General features: G+C 41.4%; 1 protein-coding gene across 5 annotated transcripts in view; it reads right to left on the bottom strand.

The window, feature by feature from the left end:
- LEPR (leptin receptor) overlaps nucleotides 1-13,803 on the bottom strand; it is a 62,452-nt gene extending 48,649 nt beyond the window's left edge. For 2 of the 5 annotated variants that reach the window (XM_008166638.4, XM_008166642.3), the window contains exons 1-3: nucleotides 13,434-13,755; nucleotides 11,762-11,801; nucleotides 4,535-4,593 (exon numbers count right to left, since the gene is read on the bottom strand). In XM_008166638.4, the coding sequence (XP_008164860.1) occupies nucleotides 4,535-4,593; nucleotides 11,762-11,775 (73 nt within the window). In that variant the 5' untranslated portion in view covers nucleotides 11,776-11,801; nucleotides 13,434-13,755. Of the gene's footprint in view, nucleotides 1-4,534; nucleotides 4,594-11,761; nucleotides 11,802-13,433 lie in introns of all 5 variants that reach the window. The other 3 variants (XM_005300085.4, XM_065553978.1, XM_065553979.1) reach the window with 3 other exon arrangements.
- Nucleotides 13,804-14,056: the final 253 nt, after the last annotated feature.

Genomic DNA, 14,056 nt, shown 5'->3' with positions numbered 1-14,056 from the left:
ATAGGGTTGCCAGGCCTCTGGTTTTCAACCAGAATACCCGGTCGAAAAGGGACCCTGGTGGCTCTGGTCAGCACCACTAACCAGGCCACTAAAAGGCTGGTCGGCGGCACAGCAGGGCTAAGGCAGGCTCCCTGCCTGCCCTGGCTGTGCACAGCTCCTGGAAGCAGTGGCATGTCCAGCTCCTAGGCGCATAGGTAGCCACGGGGACTCCGTGTGCTGCCTCCGCCCCAAGCACCGGCTCTGCAGCTCCCATTGGCTGGGAACTGCAGCCAATGGGAGCTGCAGGGGCAGTGCACAGAACCCCGGCCCCTCCGCCTAGGAGCCAGACATGCCACTGCTTACAGAAGCCACCTGAAGCAAGCACTGTCTGGCTGGAGCCCGCACCCCAAAACCCCTCCCCCAGGTCGGAACCCCCCCCCCGCCACACTACAAACCCCTTTGCCCCAACCCTGAGCCTCCTCCCACACCCTAACTCCCTCCCAGAAACCACACATCAACCCGCTGCCCCAGCCTCAGCCCCCTCCCGCACTCAACCTCCCTCCCAGAGCCCACACCTCACACCCCCTCCCGCACACCAAACCCCTTGGCCCCAGCCCTGATCCCCCTCCTGCACCCAAACTCCCTCCCTGAGCCGGCACCCCAGATCCCCTCCTTCACCCCACCCTCCTGCCCCAGCCCGGAGCTCCTCCTGCATCTCTCACCCCTCATCCCCAGCCCCACCCCCAGCCAGAGCCCTCACCCCTTCCCACACCCCAACCTCCTGCCTCAGTCCGGAGCTCCTCCTGCATTTCACACCCCTCATCCCCAGCCGGAGCCCTCACCCTTCCCACAGCCCAGCCCCCTGCCCCAGCCCAGAGGCCCCCCCACACCATGAACCCCTCATTTCTGGCCCCACCCCAGAGCCTGCACCTCCAGCCAGAGCCCTCACCCCCTCCCGCACCCCAACTCTCTGCTCCAGCCTGGTGAAAGAGAGTGAGGGTGGGGAAAAGCGAGCGATGGGGGGGGGGGATGGAGTGAGCAGGGCACAGGGCCTCAGGGAAGGGGCCTCAGAGCAGGGCTGTTCAGTTTTGTTCGATTAGAAATCGAACCCTACTAATTAATGTGTTTTACAATAATACATGGCCAGTTAGGTAAATAGGCCCAAAAGAAGCATTTTCTACAAAATGAGATCTAGTAAAAGGTGATATTTTCTATCAAACTTAGATACCTTGAAAATAAAACCCTATACAATGTAGGAGCACACTTGTTACACTACATGGCTACTGTTCATAAATCAGAGCTTGAAGTGGGCTAATAATACTTCTGATAATGATAAATAGGCCTCTTTGAATTAAAATAGCTTTAGTTATTGAAATGCACGTAACTGATTTGTATGTGTCCTTGTTTTTAGTGTAATGCCTAGAAAATGTATGAATATTTTAAACAGTTTATTACATACAAATTCATTCTTACTGAATGTCTTGCAAATAGACCCCACAATAACAAAAACAAGAGAAGAACAGGAGGACTTGTGGCACCTTAGAGACTAACAAATTTATTAGAGCATAAGCTTTCGTGGACTACAGCCCACTTCTTCGGATGCATATATGCATATATGCATCCGAAGAAGTGGGCTGTAGTCCACGAAAGCTTATGCTCTAATAAATTTGTTAGTCTCTAAGGTGCCACAAGTCCTCCTGTTCTTCTTTTTGCGGATACAGACTAACACGGCTGCTACTCAAAAACAAGAGAGAGAATTTGTGTCTTTTGCTTTCACAGGCACAATCTGATTTCAATTTATGTAAATATTTTAGCATAGTAAACCAATGCAAAGTGAAAAATAGGTTTCTAAGATGATTAAAAGTAAACTCATGTTATTACTTCTGTGTCTGAGATGTTCAATTTCTTTGGATATACACATTTTCTGATCAGCAGAACCCTCAATGGTATTTTCTCTTGTTTAACAAGGCAGAGTCTGTGCCTTGTTAAACATCAGCTTCATTAGGTTTCCTGGCTCCATGTAGAGGATTCAGTTGACTGAACAGAATATTAGTGCATAATCCGTGATGCGAAAACAAAATGAGGGACATGACTCCTATGGGGCAGGACATATAGCTAATATGCTACCCATTTTACAGCTGGCACTGAAAGGGGATTTCAGTTTGTTTTATACATGCATAGCTTAATTTTGAAGGACAAATCACACTGCAGATTCTCACATGACAAACTAACCAAATCCCATAAGATCAGTGTGCCTGCCATTACTATAATATTTTTTTCATTAAAATGTAAATGAAATGAATAAGCTACAATAAAATTGCAATAATATTATTTAGCATAAGATTATATATTTTATATCCCTTAATAAACACATAATATTTTTTTATAAATCAGTAGGCTGCATTAAAAATATTCACTTGACACTGATATAGGAATTTATTTACAGAACAGGTACAACACAAACAGCAACAGTGAAAGCTGATGTACACACAAACCTACTTAACAGTGACTAAAGACCAGGGTGGATAAAAATCAGTGATTTAAAAAATAATTGGATTTTTTTTTTATTTAAATCAGGTTTTTTTTTATAAAATGCTTTTTGAGGAAAACACCTATCTAAAGATATATGATCTCTCAATTAAAACTATCTCATCAAGGAATAGGGATTATAAATTCTAATTCTATAGTATGAGACAATATATTCATGTAATGTTTAAGAAAAGTTTTGTAAATGAGTTCCAATAGTTCATGGATTAGGGACCCAATTTTATGGGGTTCCACAGGCTTCTGTATAGATTATTTAGGATAATCTTTCTATCTACCCAGTGGGGTTCAGTGCTCAGTCTAGAAGATACCATCAGAGATGCTTAGTTTTGCCGTTCTCAAACTGTGGATTTGTCTCTCCAGAGGTAACATGCTTGTTAACAGCAAAAATGTTTTTAAATAAATAAATAATATATAGAGATGAGAAATAACAGACCTCAACTCTATTGTCCCTTTACAAATTTGTGTACACAGAGTCAATCCCTTACCTCTCTCTAAAAGTGCAAAGTTTCAAAAACTTCAATGAATAGAAATTGTTGGGGGCGGAATAGATCTGGACAAGGAGATAAATGTGAGATGCGAGGGACATGTGCTTGTTTTGTTAAAATATCATATGTTTGCTGTTGAAGAAAAAAAATCCAGAATACATAACTTTGTTGCTTTAGTTAAATAGAACAATTTAAATATCTGTCTGGTGATTTTCTCCTCCTAAAACAGCATGGCAAGAAAATCCTCCAAATATTAATAATTAACCTGTTGAATAGGAGATATTTATGAAGCCATTGGGAGGTGAACTATCTGCTTCAATTACCTTTGGTAAGTGAAATAACCAAACAATCATTCATTTTCTGATATAACTGTAAAACTAATCTGAAAAGTTTTCAAAATAAATCACTTTAAAAATGTATAGTGTGTAGGTTTCATTTTTAGAAGGTACATCTCTGAGTTGTGAAGAATATGTATTAAGGTTATAACAACCAACAAGAATGAACTTTTATGTAGAAAACCATGATGAAATTGAGTCTTCCTGACTAGTGATTTAAATTAATTTGATTTAAATCAAATCCACCCTGCTAAAGACAAACAACTCTGTCTCCCAATGCAAATCCCCTGAGCACTCCAGTTGCCCTGTTAAAAGATACTTCTGTAAATGCAGAGAATTTTTAGGTTATATTAATTAAGTCTCAACAATGTAGTGACACATTTGATATTGAATGAATAAAGATATGAAGAAATCCTAAGAAAACCTACAATTGCTACAAAGATCTGAAAGATACAACTTTTGAAACGTAGATTAAAATATCTGGTTTATCTTTCATCAACATCTTTGGAAATTTAGAGGGACTTTTGCCAAATAAACAAAAATTACAGAGAAAATACCAACATTAATGGGTCTGACAAAATTTATGCACGTCTGATTTAATCTACTCTGTTTATTTCTTCTATTTTAGAAAGGAAAACTGAAGTCCTCATATTTGAACTATTATATTTACCATGAATTGAGCACTCATTACAACAATTTTGTATATGAAGCAGGGGGAATGGTTTAGTGCAAAAACATACCTAATAAAATAAACACTTTGTGTAAAATCCTGGCTCCACTGAAGTGAATATGAGTTTTGTTATGACTTCAGTGGAGTCAGGATTTTACCCTCAATTGTTGGTATTGTCCAGATTGCCCATAAAATTCTAACCTGTATGAATGCTAGTTATACTGACTGCTCTAGCCTGTCTTGATTAACTACATTAACTAACTGTATTACAGTTGCAAGTTTACTATCAAACATTTTTTTTCAAAATAGCTGTGAACTAGATATTGATCAGCTATCACTTGCATTGGTTTTATCATCAGAAGGTTATTGTCTAGTCTGTAAGGTACGGTGCATCCAACATTTTCATGAGAAATGAGGGCACTGAGCATCTTGCAGGATCAAGCTTTTACTTTGTCAAATCAAAGGCTACAGAATTTTTTTTTTAAACAGTTTCAATATCATTGTCTCAGGCAACTTACCCAAGTGCAGAAACACAGTCAAAAGTTTATGCGAATACATCTTGTTCTGAACAGTGGATCTAAAAAACAACCAAAATTTAACAAATTAAGAACTGATTGAAGAGATCATTTCCATTTCAGAGGTACATGTCTATTATTCTACTTGGATCTTGGCATCTTCTAAAAGAATATTCTTTAAAACTTCTGAACTTATGAAAATACATTGCCTGAAAACATCAGGAGTCTGTGTAATTCTTAAATTTAAAAAATTGTGCGCTTTATTTAAATAAATGTTTGCTCCTTTACAGGAAGGAAGACAAATCAGATAGCATCATAACAAAAAAGTAACACTGCTTAGAGTACTGATTAAATATCAAACAGCCAATCTCTAACTATTACAATTAGGAAGCGCTCTTTAGTCCTCATGTATTTTCTGACTCACCTGGGGCTTATTTCCTGTTCTTCCTCTTCAAGGTATTGTGAATCCACACAGTTAAAATGACTGTGAGATAATAATTTCCAAAATACAGGCCACATTTGAGCACCATGATTTCTGCAATCCATTTTCACCCACAAAGTAGTAATTGGAACAGTGGAACTTAGCTAAATACTACAATTAAAACGGATTAGTATCTATGTAAGATAGCTGTAGTTTGGGATTTTTACCAAGCAGTCTCACAAATTCTACTAAAACCCAATCACAAAACACATTTATAATTATGATTGAGGTATCTACTATATTTGCATAGATATGGATTGTTCAATAGAGGTCTTGGGTTTTCAGTTTAAGACTCATACAACTTGATTGCATAGGCGCCAACTCCGTGGGTACTCCGGGGCTGTTGCACCCAAGGGGAAAAATACACCCACCAGCAGCCAAGCTCCCCTCAGCCCCCGCCCCACTTCCTCCTCCCCGCCTGAGCGCGCCGCGTCCCTGCTCTTCCGCCTACCTCCCAGCGCTTCCTACCTGGCACACTCTGTTAGGGAGGGGGAGGTTTTAAAAAACTTGAATGTTTAACTGAATTCAAAATTCAAAAATTCATATGCTTGTTTTGTTAAAATATTGTATGTTTCCTGTTGAAGAAAAAAAACCCAGAATACATAATGTTGTTGTTTTAGTTAAATAAAACAATTTAAATGTCTGTCTGGTAATTTTCTCCTAATACAGCATGGCAAGAAAATCCTCCAAATATTAATGATTAACCTGTTGAATTGGAGATAGTTCACCTCCTAATGACTTCATAAATATCTGCTTCAATTACCTTTGGTAAGTAAAATACCCAAACAGTCATTCATTTTCTGATATAGCCCTAAAACTACTCTGAAAAGTTTTCAAAATAAATCACTTTAAAAATGTATAGTGTGTACCTTCTAAAAATGAAACCTACATCTATCTTTGAGTTGTGAAGAATATGTATTATGGTTATAACAAACAACAAGAATGCACTTTTATGTAGAAATCCATGATTAAATAGAGTCTTCCTGACTAGTAATTTAAATCAATTTGATTTAAATCAAATCCACCCTGGAACAAAGAACTTTATTATAATAAAGAAAACAATATTATTGCTAATGCTAGCATTGGTCTTCTTTGGCCTCACTGTGGAAAGGTAAAACTTTCTGCAGCCCTCACTGTTGCCTGGCTTCCTGCTACAGACTTAAGAGGCAACAGACTCACACTTATCCTGTATAATCAACAATCAATCTTCAACAAGAGTTCAGTTCTATATCCTACATTATAAATACAAATGAGTCCCTGGCTTTATCAGCCATCCAGATCTGATCGTCTACTGACCTTGAGAAAAGTTTAGTTCAATTGATTCACTTGAAATATCAAATTCCCAAAAGAAGTAGACTCCAGTCCAGTAGGTTCAGAACACTTCAACAGGATTCAAGTATCAGATGGGTAACCGTGTTAGTCTGAATCTGTAAAAAGCAACAGAGGGTCCTGTGGCACCTTTAAGACTAACAGAAGTATTGGGAGCATAAGCTTTCGTGGGTAAGAACCTCAGGTTCTTACCCACGAAAGCTTATGCTCCCAATACTTCTGTTAGTCTTAAAGGTGCCACAGGACCCTCTGTTGCTTTCAACAGGATTATCTTCCTTCATTAAGTCTGTGGTGCCCGTACTCTTCCTACTAGGGCCATTTCTTCTATACTGAGTACCTTGACTACATAGGATTTTGGTTTGCAGCTACATCTGTGACAAGAGCTGAAATGTACAATTTAAAACTGGATGAAAGAAAAATCAGGGTACATTTTGGGCTGTATCCTAATGATCAAAGAAGAGAGCCCAAGATCTCTTAGATTTAGTGTTTCACTGCCTCGTAGGATAAAGATTTACCTAGTGTTCTTCTAATCTGTCAAACCATAAGCAGCTGAGCTGGGCTTACTCTGGGGACTGATGTGGGATTTCCCCTATAGCTCTGCAGAGTTAATGTAGGGTCATATTAACATAAAATACTTATCTATCAGTACTTTTCCCTCCACTAGTCCATCCTCTAGGTGAACATGAATACTGGAAGTAATATACTAGCTACAGCTCTTTCTCCAAACGTGTCCAGAATTACCATAGACCTATAATGAAAATTAACCATTCTTTTCTTTATTTCTAACAGATAGAAATAGGGGGGTGTTATGTTTTATATGATATAATCACTAACTACTACTATTTCTGTGTAAACTGGATCACAAAAGGGAAAGGGGGTTCCTCTTTCACAGATGCACCAGGAATTTGTGGTTAGTAGGCCAGCTGTTTCTCAGCGTGAGAAAACAGCCCCTGAAGCACAGAAAATATATTGTGTTTGTTGTACAGTATCAGGAAATCAGACTTATATTGCACTGAAGTACATAATTATTGTTACTATCCATATTTTATAGGTATTATCACAATTGTGCTATAAAAGTATTTCGTCTTGACGCTGGCACATCTTGATCTCCTGGTAGGAAATTCCACGGCCAAGAGAACAGGTCCTGACCCAAGTCCCTAGAGTTTCCTCATGAGGACTTTCAGTCACAGAGTTCCCATCAATAATAGCTGCCACAGAGAAGAGGCTGACACACAGATATCTGGGCCCTATCCCATTAAAGGGCTTAAAGATCAGTGCCACTACTCTGGGTTGCATTCGATTCTCATGGTGCTACTTCAAAGTAGATCATGGAGCATCACTGAGATATGTGCTCTCATTTGTCCCTCTTAGTACATAGACCACAGCTTGATGAACTAGGTGCAGCTTCCATGTTGCTTTCACAGTAAAACCTAAGGAGAACACTAAGCAGGTTGACGGTGATACCCACAACTAGATCCGTAACAAAGAAGAAAAGTCATACTTGTCTGGTTAGAGGAAGATGACAAAGGAATTTCTGGTCACTGTTTCCATTCTGGGTAACCAGTGATTAATCAAACAGGACTTTGAGATCAGGCACTAACATGACCACCAATGGACAGACGCCCTGGACAGAAAATGAAGTCACAGTTCCAGTCAGTTCCTTAAAATGTTTGCCTTTTCCAACTACCACCACATCCATTTAACTTGGATTTAGTTTGGGCAGCTGCTTTTTATCTTAGTTCCAATAACATTTAGAAACTGGGAAACAGCACTGTGCACATTTGTAAAGCAAACAGAGCTAGGGGTCATCTGCAGATTCACTGAACTCCTCCAGAGCTCTGATATAGGGGTTGGGTAAAAAGGGATGACAGGACTGAGCCCTGTGGGATTCCATAGAGGGGCACACTTAGGGTAAGGTAGCAGCTGCTGCTCCTGTTGTGTTAGAGTGGGCCCTGAGTTTAGTGCCTCCCCCCCCCCCCCCCCCCAGTGTGAACAATTACTTTTTTTTTTTTAATGAAGAGGACTAAAAAGAGTTAAGGGGGAAAATGCAAATCTTCTAATAACAGTTACAGAAAATAGGGAGCAAAATATAAGCACTCTGAGATAAGCAGGTTTGTTACTTCCTTACTTGGAAATGAAGAGTAATTTTTAATGCCACAGACCTGAAGTTGGATCTTTTATGGTCTCTTACATAATTCTAACCACAATTAATTAGCGGAGAGGAGCAGGGGGAAATCAAACAACTACGGCAACAACAAATGCTACAAGTCATGATCTCCAAGAGACAAAGCAGCACCAGATACTGCAGGAACACTACTGACTACTATCACAAAGGTGCTTTAAGTATTTCTAGTCTAGCCACCTGCTTTTCAGTCACTTTTCAAGCTGAAATTTTCCAGTCTTGGCCTCTATCCAAATAAATTAGTTGGCACTCGGGCTTTATAAAGTGCAATGTTCTGTGGCTTGCCAGAGTAGAGAAACAGGCAGAATAATCAACTTTTCTAAGACCAGGTTCTTCAGGATCCGGGCTTTATTTTGCTAGTGATTTATTTAAACTGGCTAAAGATTGACCAAGCTGGGCTCAGAAGATCCAAGAATCTATAAGGGCGGATCCCTGCAGAAACATAATTACCTGAATATCAAGTTTCTCAGTTTTCTTGCATTTGCTTACAAAAAAAATCTAACAGCTGCTAGTTAATGAGAAATGGGAACATAATACTGTGAGCACACAAGCAGCCCCTGCCTTCAAAAATAAAACTCAACCACAGCTGCTTTTAAATATTAAATAGACTTTAAAAAAAAAAAAAAAAAAACATAGAACATCCTAGAAATAATGCTTAAGCATAGAGGCGGCAAGCTTGATTTTCAAAGGTACTCAGTATGTGCAGCTCCTGTTGAGGACCCCAAGGTCTTGCTGAAGTCAGTCAGCACCTCTGGATTTTTATTAGATTTATTCATTTTTGTATATGTTCTGAGTAAATGAAATACTTTGGAAAATAGTGGTGAAACTGATTTTTAGTGAAAGTTTTTCTTATGGATTATGCCAAAATTTTAGTCATAAAGACCAAAGTCCTTCATTTCTCCATACACTAGGTACTATACAGTCAGCAACAGAGCAAGTATCCCCACATCACTTCACCAAAGTGCCTCAGTTCTTAACCTCAAGAAACTAAAGGGCTACCCAGCCTACATGTTCATTCAATACTTAGCCTCTCTTCTAAGACTGCCAACAAGAGCTCCAACTAGTCCCAAACATGGTAGTGGGTTCTCTGAGGCCACCTATTTATTAGGCCACCGGCTCATTTCCTAAACATCTAAAGTGCTGTAACATAACTCTCCTTTAACATTCCACTCCTTGAAATCCAGGCCAAAATTTGTAAAAGAATTTTTGCACTTTCTACTCTGCCTTAAATAAATATTCTCTATAATCTATAGTTTACATCGGCTCATGATGCAAATTCACTGAAGTGACTGCGGTTTCACAAATATTGGTTATTTTAAAGAACTACTAGAGAAAATTGTAACTATTGTTCTTTGCAGGCACAAAATGTTTCCTTCAGCACTTTATTCTGCACTATTGAATGCGTTCACTTTATTCCCTCTATGCAGAGCTGCTGTAACTATTTGACATTTGAAGCTTTCCTGTATAGCTGCACGTGGTAGTTAAGGATTTCTCAGTGTTTTCATTATAAGCGCTATTTATAACTTGTTTGTCAGTAATGAGTGGATTAAATTTCATGTTAAGTACTGTTTTGTCATTATGGACCCTAATGGCTCCTATAGTGTCAGTGATTCACAGATTAATGAACTGTCTACTGCATGTTCATTGAGACTTGTTTTCTGGTGACTTGGACATTAAACCTAACAGGAACCGGGGGGGAAAAAGAGTCTGCGGCCTTCTGGACCATGCTAGCCATAGACGCTAACTGTCTTTGTGGAAGACTGACATACTATCTAATGCAGAAACAGGTTTTAAAAAAAAATCCACAGGTATAAGTTGTAGTTCTCACTGGAATACTTACAGATATTTTTAATTTTATATCTCTAAACTGCATATGGGTCCTTTCCTATTTTCCCCAATACTTTTCCCATCAATACTAGGGGAGAAAGAGGTCAATGGATCACATAAAGGCTCTCTCTGGCCAATTCCTGTAATTGATTTGACGGGTCACTTTTAGGTTACAATTTTGTTAAGAAATTTCTTAAATGGCTAACTAACGAGCAAACAACACTGAATGTGTACATCTTAAAAGAGCTGCACTACCTCCATTCCTCTTCCCTATAACCCAGACTAACTGTCAGTTACCTCTAAAAAGCAGGTGAGGAGCAGCGCAGCTCTATAATCAAGAACCAACATTTTCTAATTTGGGTGCCTACAATTAAGGGTCTAAATATGAATTTGTAGTGTGCAAGCCCCATATGATGCAAGAAGAGTTAGCCATAATACACTAGGGAACCAAAAAAAAACAAAAAACATCATGGAACAGGCCACCTGAATACCCTGAGAGAAATACAGAAAAAGAACCCCCCACCAACCACAGTCCCCTGCTTGTCACCTACCACCCCACAGTGGAACTCATACGGGGTCTCATCAAACAATTGCAATCCATATTTGATGGAGGCCTTATCCTGAATTTTTTTCCAAACCTCCTCTTCTGGCCTGCAAACAACCTCCCCCCAGTCTCGTCATCAGAAGCATGCTCCCCACAGACCAAGACACACAAACTCATAGAGGCACCAGACTTTGCCAGAACAACAGATGCAAAACCTGCGGACACATCTCTTATGCTACAGTGATCAATACCACCCCCCGACACACACTCACACCTTTCAAAATCCATGGGTCCTACACATGCCTAGCACAACATGTGTACCACCTAATCCAGTGCATCATATATTGCAACAACAAGTATATAGGAGAAACCAGACAAATCCCTACGCTCTTGAATGAGCTCACACAGAAACATGATAAAAGACACACTATCACCTGTGAGTGGATGCTTTTCACAGCGCAAATCACTCCATATCTGATCTATTAGTCTTCATCCTCAAAGGAAATCAGCACAACGCCTTCAAAAGACCAACATAGGAACTTAAATTCATAACTCTGATAGATACTAAAAATCAAGGTCTCAGTAGAGGCACTGGTTCTATGGCTCATTACAACAATTTGTAACATACTAATGCTCTTTTTTCCTATGACTGCAGAGGTGTTAATTGCCCACTTAAAATTAAGTGGTTTCCTACAACATGTGTTATTCCTTATGTTTAACAATCTGTCCCACATTGTAGTTAGCTGGTGACACTCTGGTTACTTTTTCAAGACCTGAAGAAGAGCTCTGTTAAGCTCGAAAAACTTGTTTCTTTATCTTCCACCAACAGAAGCTGGTTCAATAAAAGATATTAATTACCTCACCCACCTTGTCTCTCTCATATCTTGGGACCAACACAGCTACAACACTGCAAACAAAAAAGTAAATATGCACATCTATTCACTTTCATTCCCAAAGTCCTACTTATAACCCTTTTGAAATTATTTCAAAACTGTCATTTTATTGGCTGTCGTTTTTACAATATTAGCAACACATTACTTTTGCCTTAGATTGTTACTCAGAAAAAAAAATCAAAAACATAGCCTAATAGATTATAAATAGAAAATAAAATAAATCAGATCATGGGCTCTATACATAGATTTGTATTTTTAAGCCACATAAAGAGAAAGAGAGAGACAACTTCAGACTTCAAATGTATCTCTTTGGTTAACGTCTGTTGCTGGGACTAATTCCAGGAGAACTCAACACATGTTGGCAAACATCTGGCTCCTTGTGGAATTAAACTCAATAGCAAAGTGGACTCTGACTGTTTTGTTAACATTTTACACACTCCAACGTTTAAGAAAGTATGAAAGAAAGTCTACGGCAAGCTGGTCAAGAAGGTGCAATGCAGAATGTCTTTGTTCCACAAAAACCAAGCTGCACTTTTCATTGCTATGAAGATAAAACGAGGCAAGCTGAATTCACATTTGGTGAAACAAATAAAAATACAGTTCAGTTTTCCTCCTCCATCATTTCATTAATTGGCTGCTAAGAGAACTGGGGCTGAAGGCAGTTTGGAGGAGAACCATCACATACTACTGATATAATATATCATTATAGTTTTTAAGACTATACACCAGGGTGCTGGAACAGTTTTTATAGTGGGGATGCTGAGAGCAATTAAACCAAACTGTAAACACTGTATATAACAGAAATCTCTTCAAGCCAGTGGGTGTTGCAGCATCCCTAGCTCCAACTCCTGTGATAGTCACATATTCCAGTAGTGCCAAAAACAGACATAGAAGCTAGTCTGTCTATAAACAAGAGCCAACCTTACCTGTGGTGCCCATAAATTATACTGTATCTACTGTAAACTCAGGGTTTGAACTTGGCTATATTTCCAGGGTATTTTCAGGTTAAGAAGTACAATATTACTTTCCATCAACTCTTTTGTAATCATAGTTCTTAGAATTTTTAAGCAAGCCCAATCCTGACTTCAGTCTCAGGCTGGGCACGCTACCACATGGCTTAAAGGACTGTGTCAAACTCCCTGACTACCTTTTCCCACACAGATAGTGGTGCAGACTTCTCTGAGAGAGGTAGAGAGTTTGCTAGAAGGCAGGTCCTTAGTTGCACTTCTCACGAGTCCCATCTGTCATGAAGTATTCAATCACCTGGAGTTCCTGCCTGACAACGGTCCTACAGCTGGACAAAAGTTGCCCATCTCAGAAAGTGGGACTTGCAGGGGGGTTGTTTTGTTGGAATACGGAGAAGTTAAGTAGGTCCTAAATCCTGGCTTCATTGACCAGGCGGATCCTCATTTGAAGAAGCAGCAGCAAGCTTCTTTTAATGAATACGACTGCGGTGGCTTCCCCCCACCTCGCTCTCGTCGGGCGAAGGGGCAGTGTCCCAGGTTGGGAAGCATCATGCAGACACCACGTTAAATGCACGGACTCCCCATGACACAGAGAACCGCTGCCGTGTGGGGCTCGCTCTCTCGCCCTCCCCAGCCCCACGTTCCCGCCAGGGCGCACAGCAAGCGGGGGCCCGCACGTACCTTTCCCCGGGCACTCAGCCGGGCTCGCTGCGAAGTCAAGACTTCTTTGGGTCGGGCGCCGCAGCCCGGTGTTGCGGCCCCTTCCTCCGCCCGGACTCTCCACGCGTGTCACCCCGCGGGGACCATCTCTCCTGGGACGCCTCGTCCAGCCAGCCGCCTGCTGCCGGGCGGAGCGAGCTGGCAAAGCCCCTTCAGTCCACGCTCTGCAGCGGGGCGTGGGTCCAGCCGCCGGGAGGAGGAGCAGGGAGGCGGCCCGCGGGGCCAGGCGGCGGCTGTTCTCCCCACCTGGGCAGCGGGAGCAGCGGCTGCCGCAGCTCCCACTGCCGAGGCGGGAGGAAGCGGCCGCTGGCCAAGCGCTGGAGTGAGCATCACGTGGCGCTCGGCTCTCTGCGGCTCTGGCGCCCGGAGCGTGAACCCCCCGAGCCCGGGCCTGCTTCGGGGGGCCAGCGCGCACGCTGCCCCTTGCCGGTGGCGTCTGGGCTGGCTGCTGCCTCTGTGCGCCCCCGGCTTCAGGCTCAGACCCAGGGCTGCCCCGCTCGGACCACACCCAGCCCAGCCCCTGGACCCGCCAGAGTCACACCCAGCCCTGCAGACTGCCCGCCCGGCTGGGCACGGCCCGGCTG

Source organism: Chrysemys picta, chromosome 8 (genome assembly GCF_011386835.1).
Source record: "Chrysemys picta bellii isolate R12L10 chromosome 8, ASM1138683v2, whole genome shotgun sequence".
Taxonomy (NCBI): Eukaryota; Metazoa; Chordata; order Testudines; family Emydidae; genus Chrysemys; species Chrysemys picta.
Note: the sequence above shows the minus strand (reverse complement) of the source record. Positions and strands in the feature narration are given on the sequence as shown.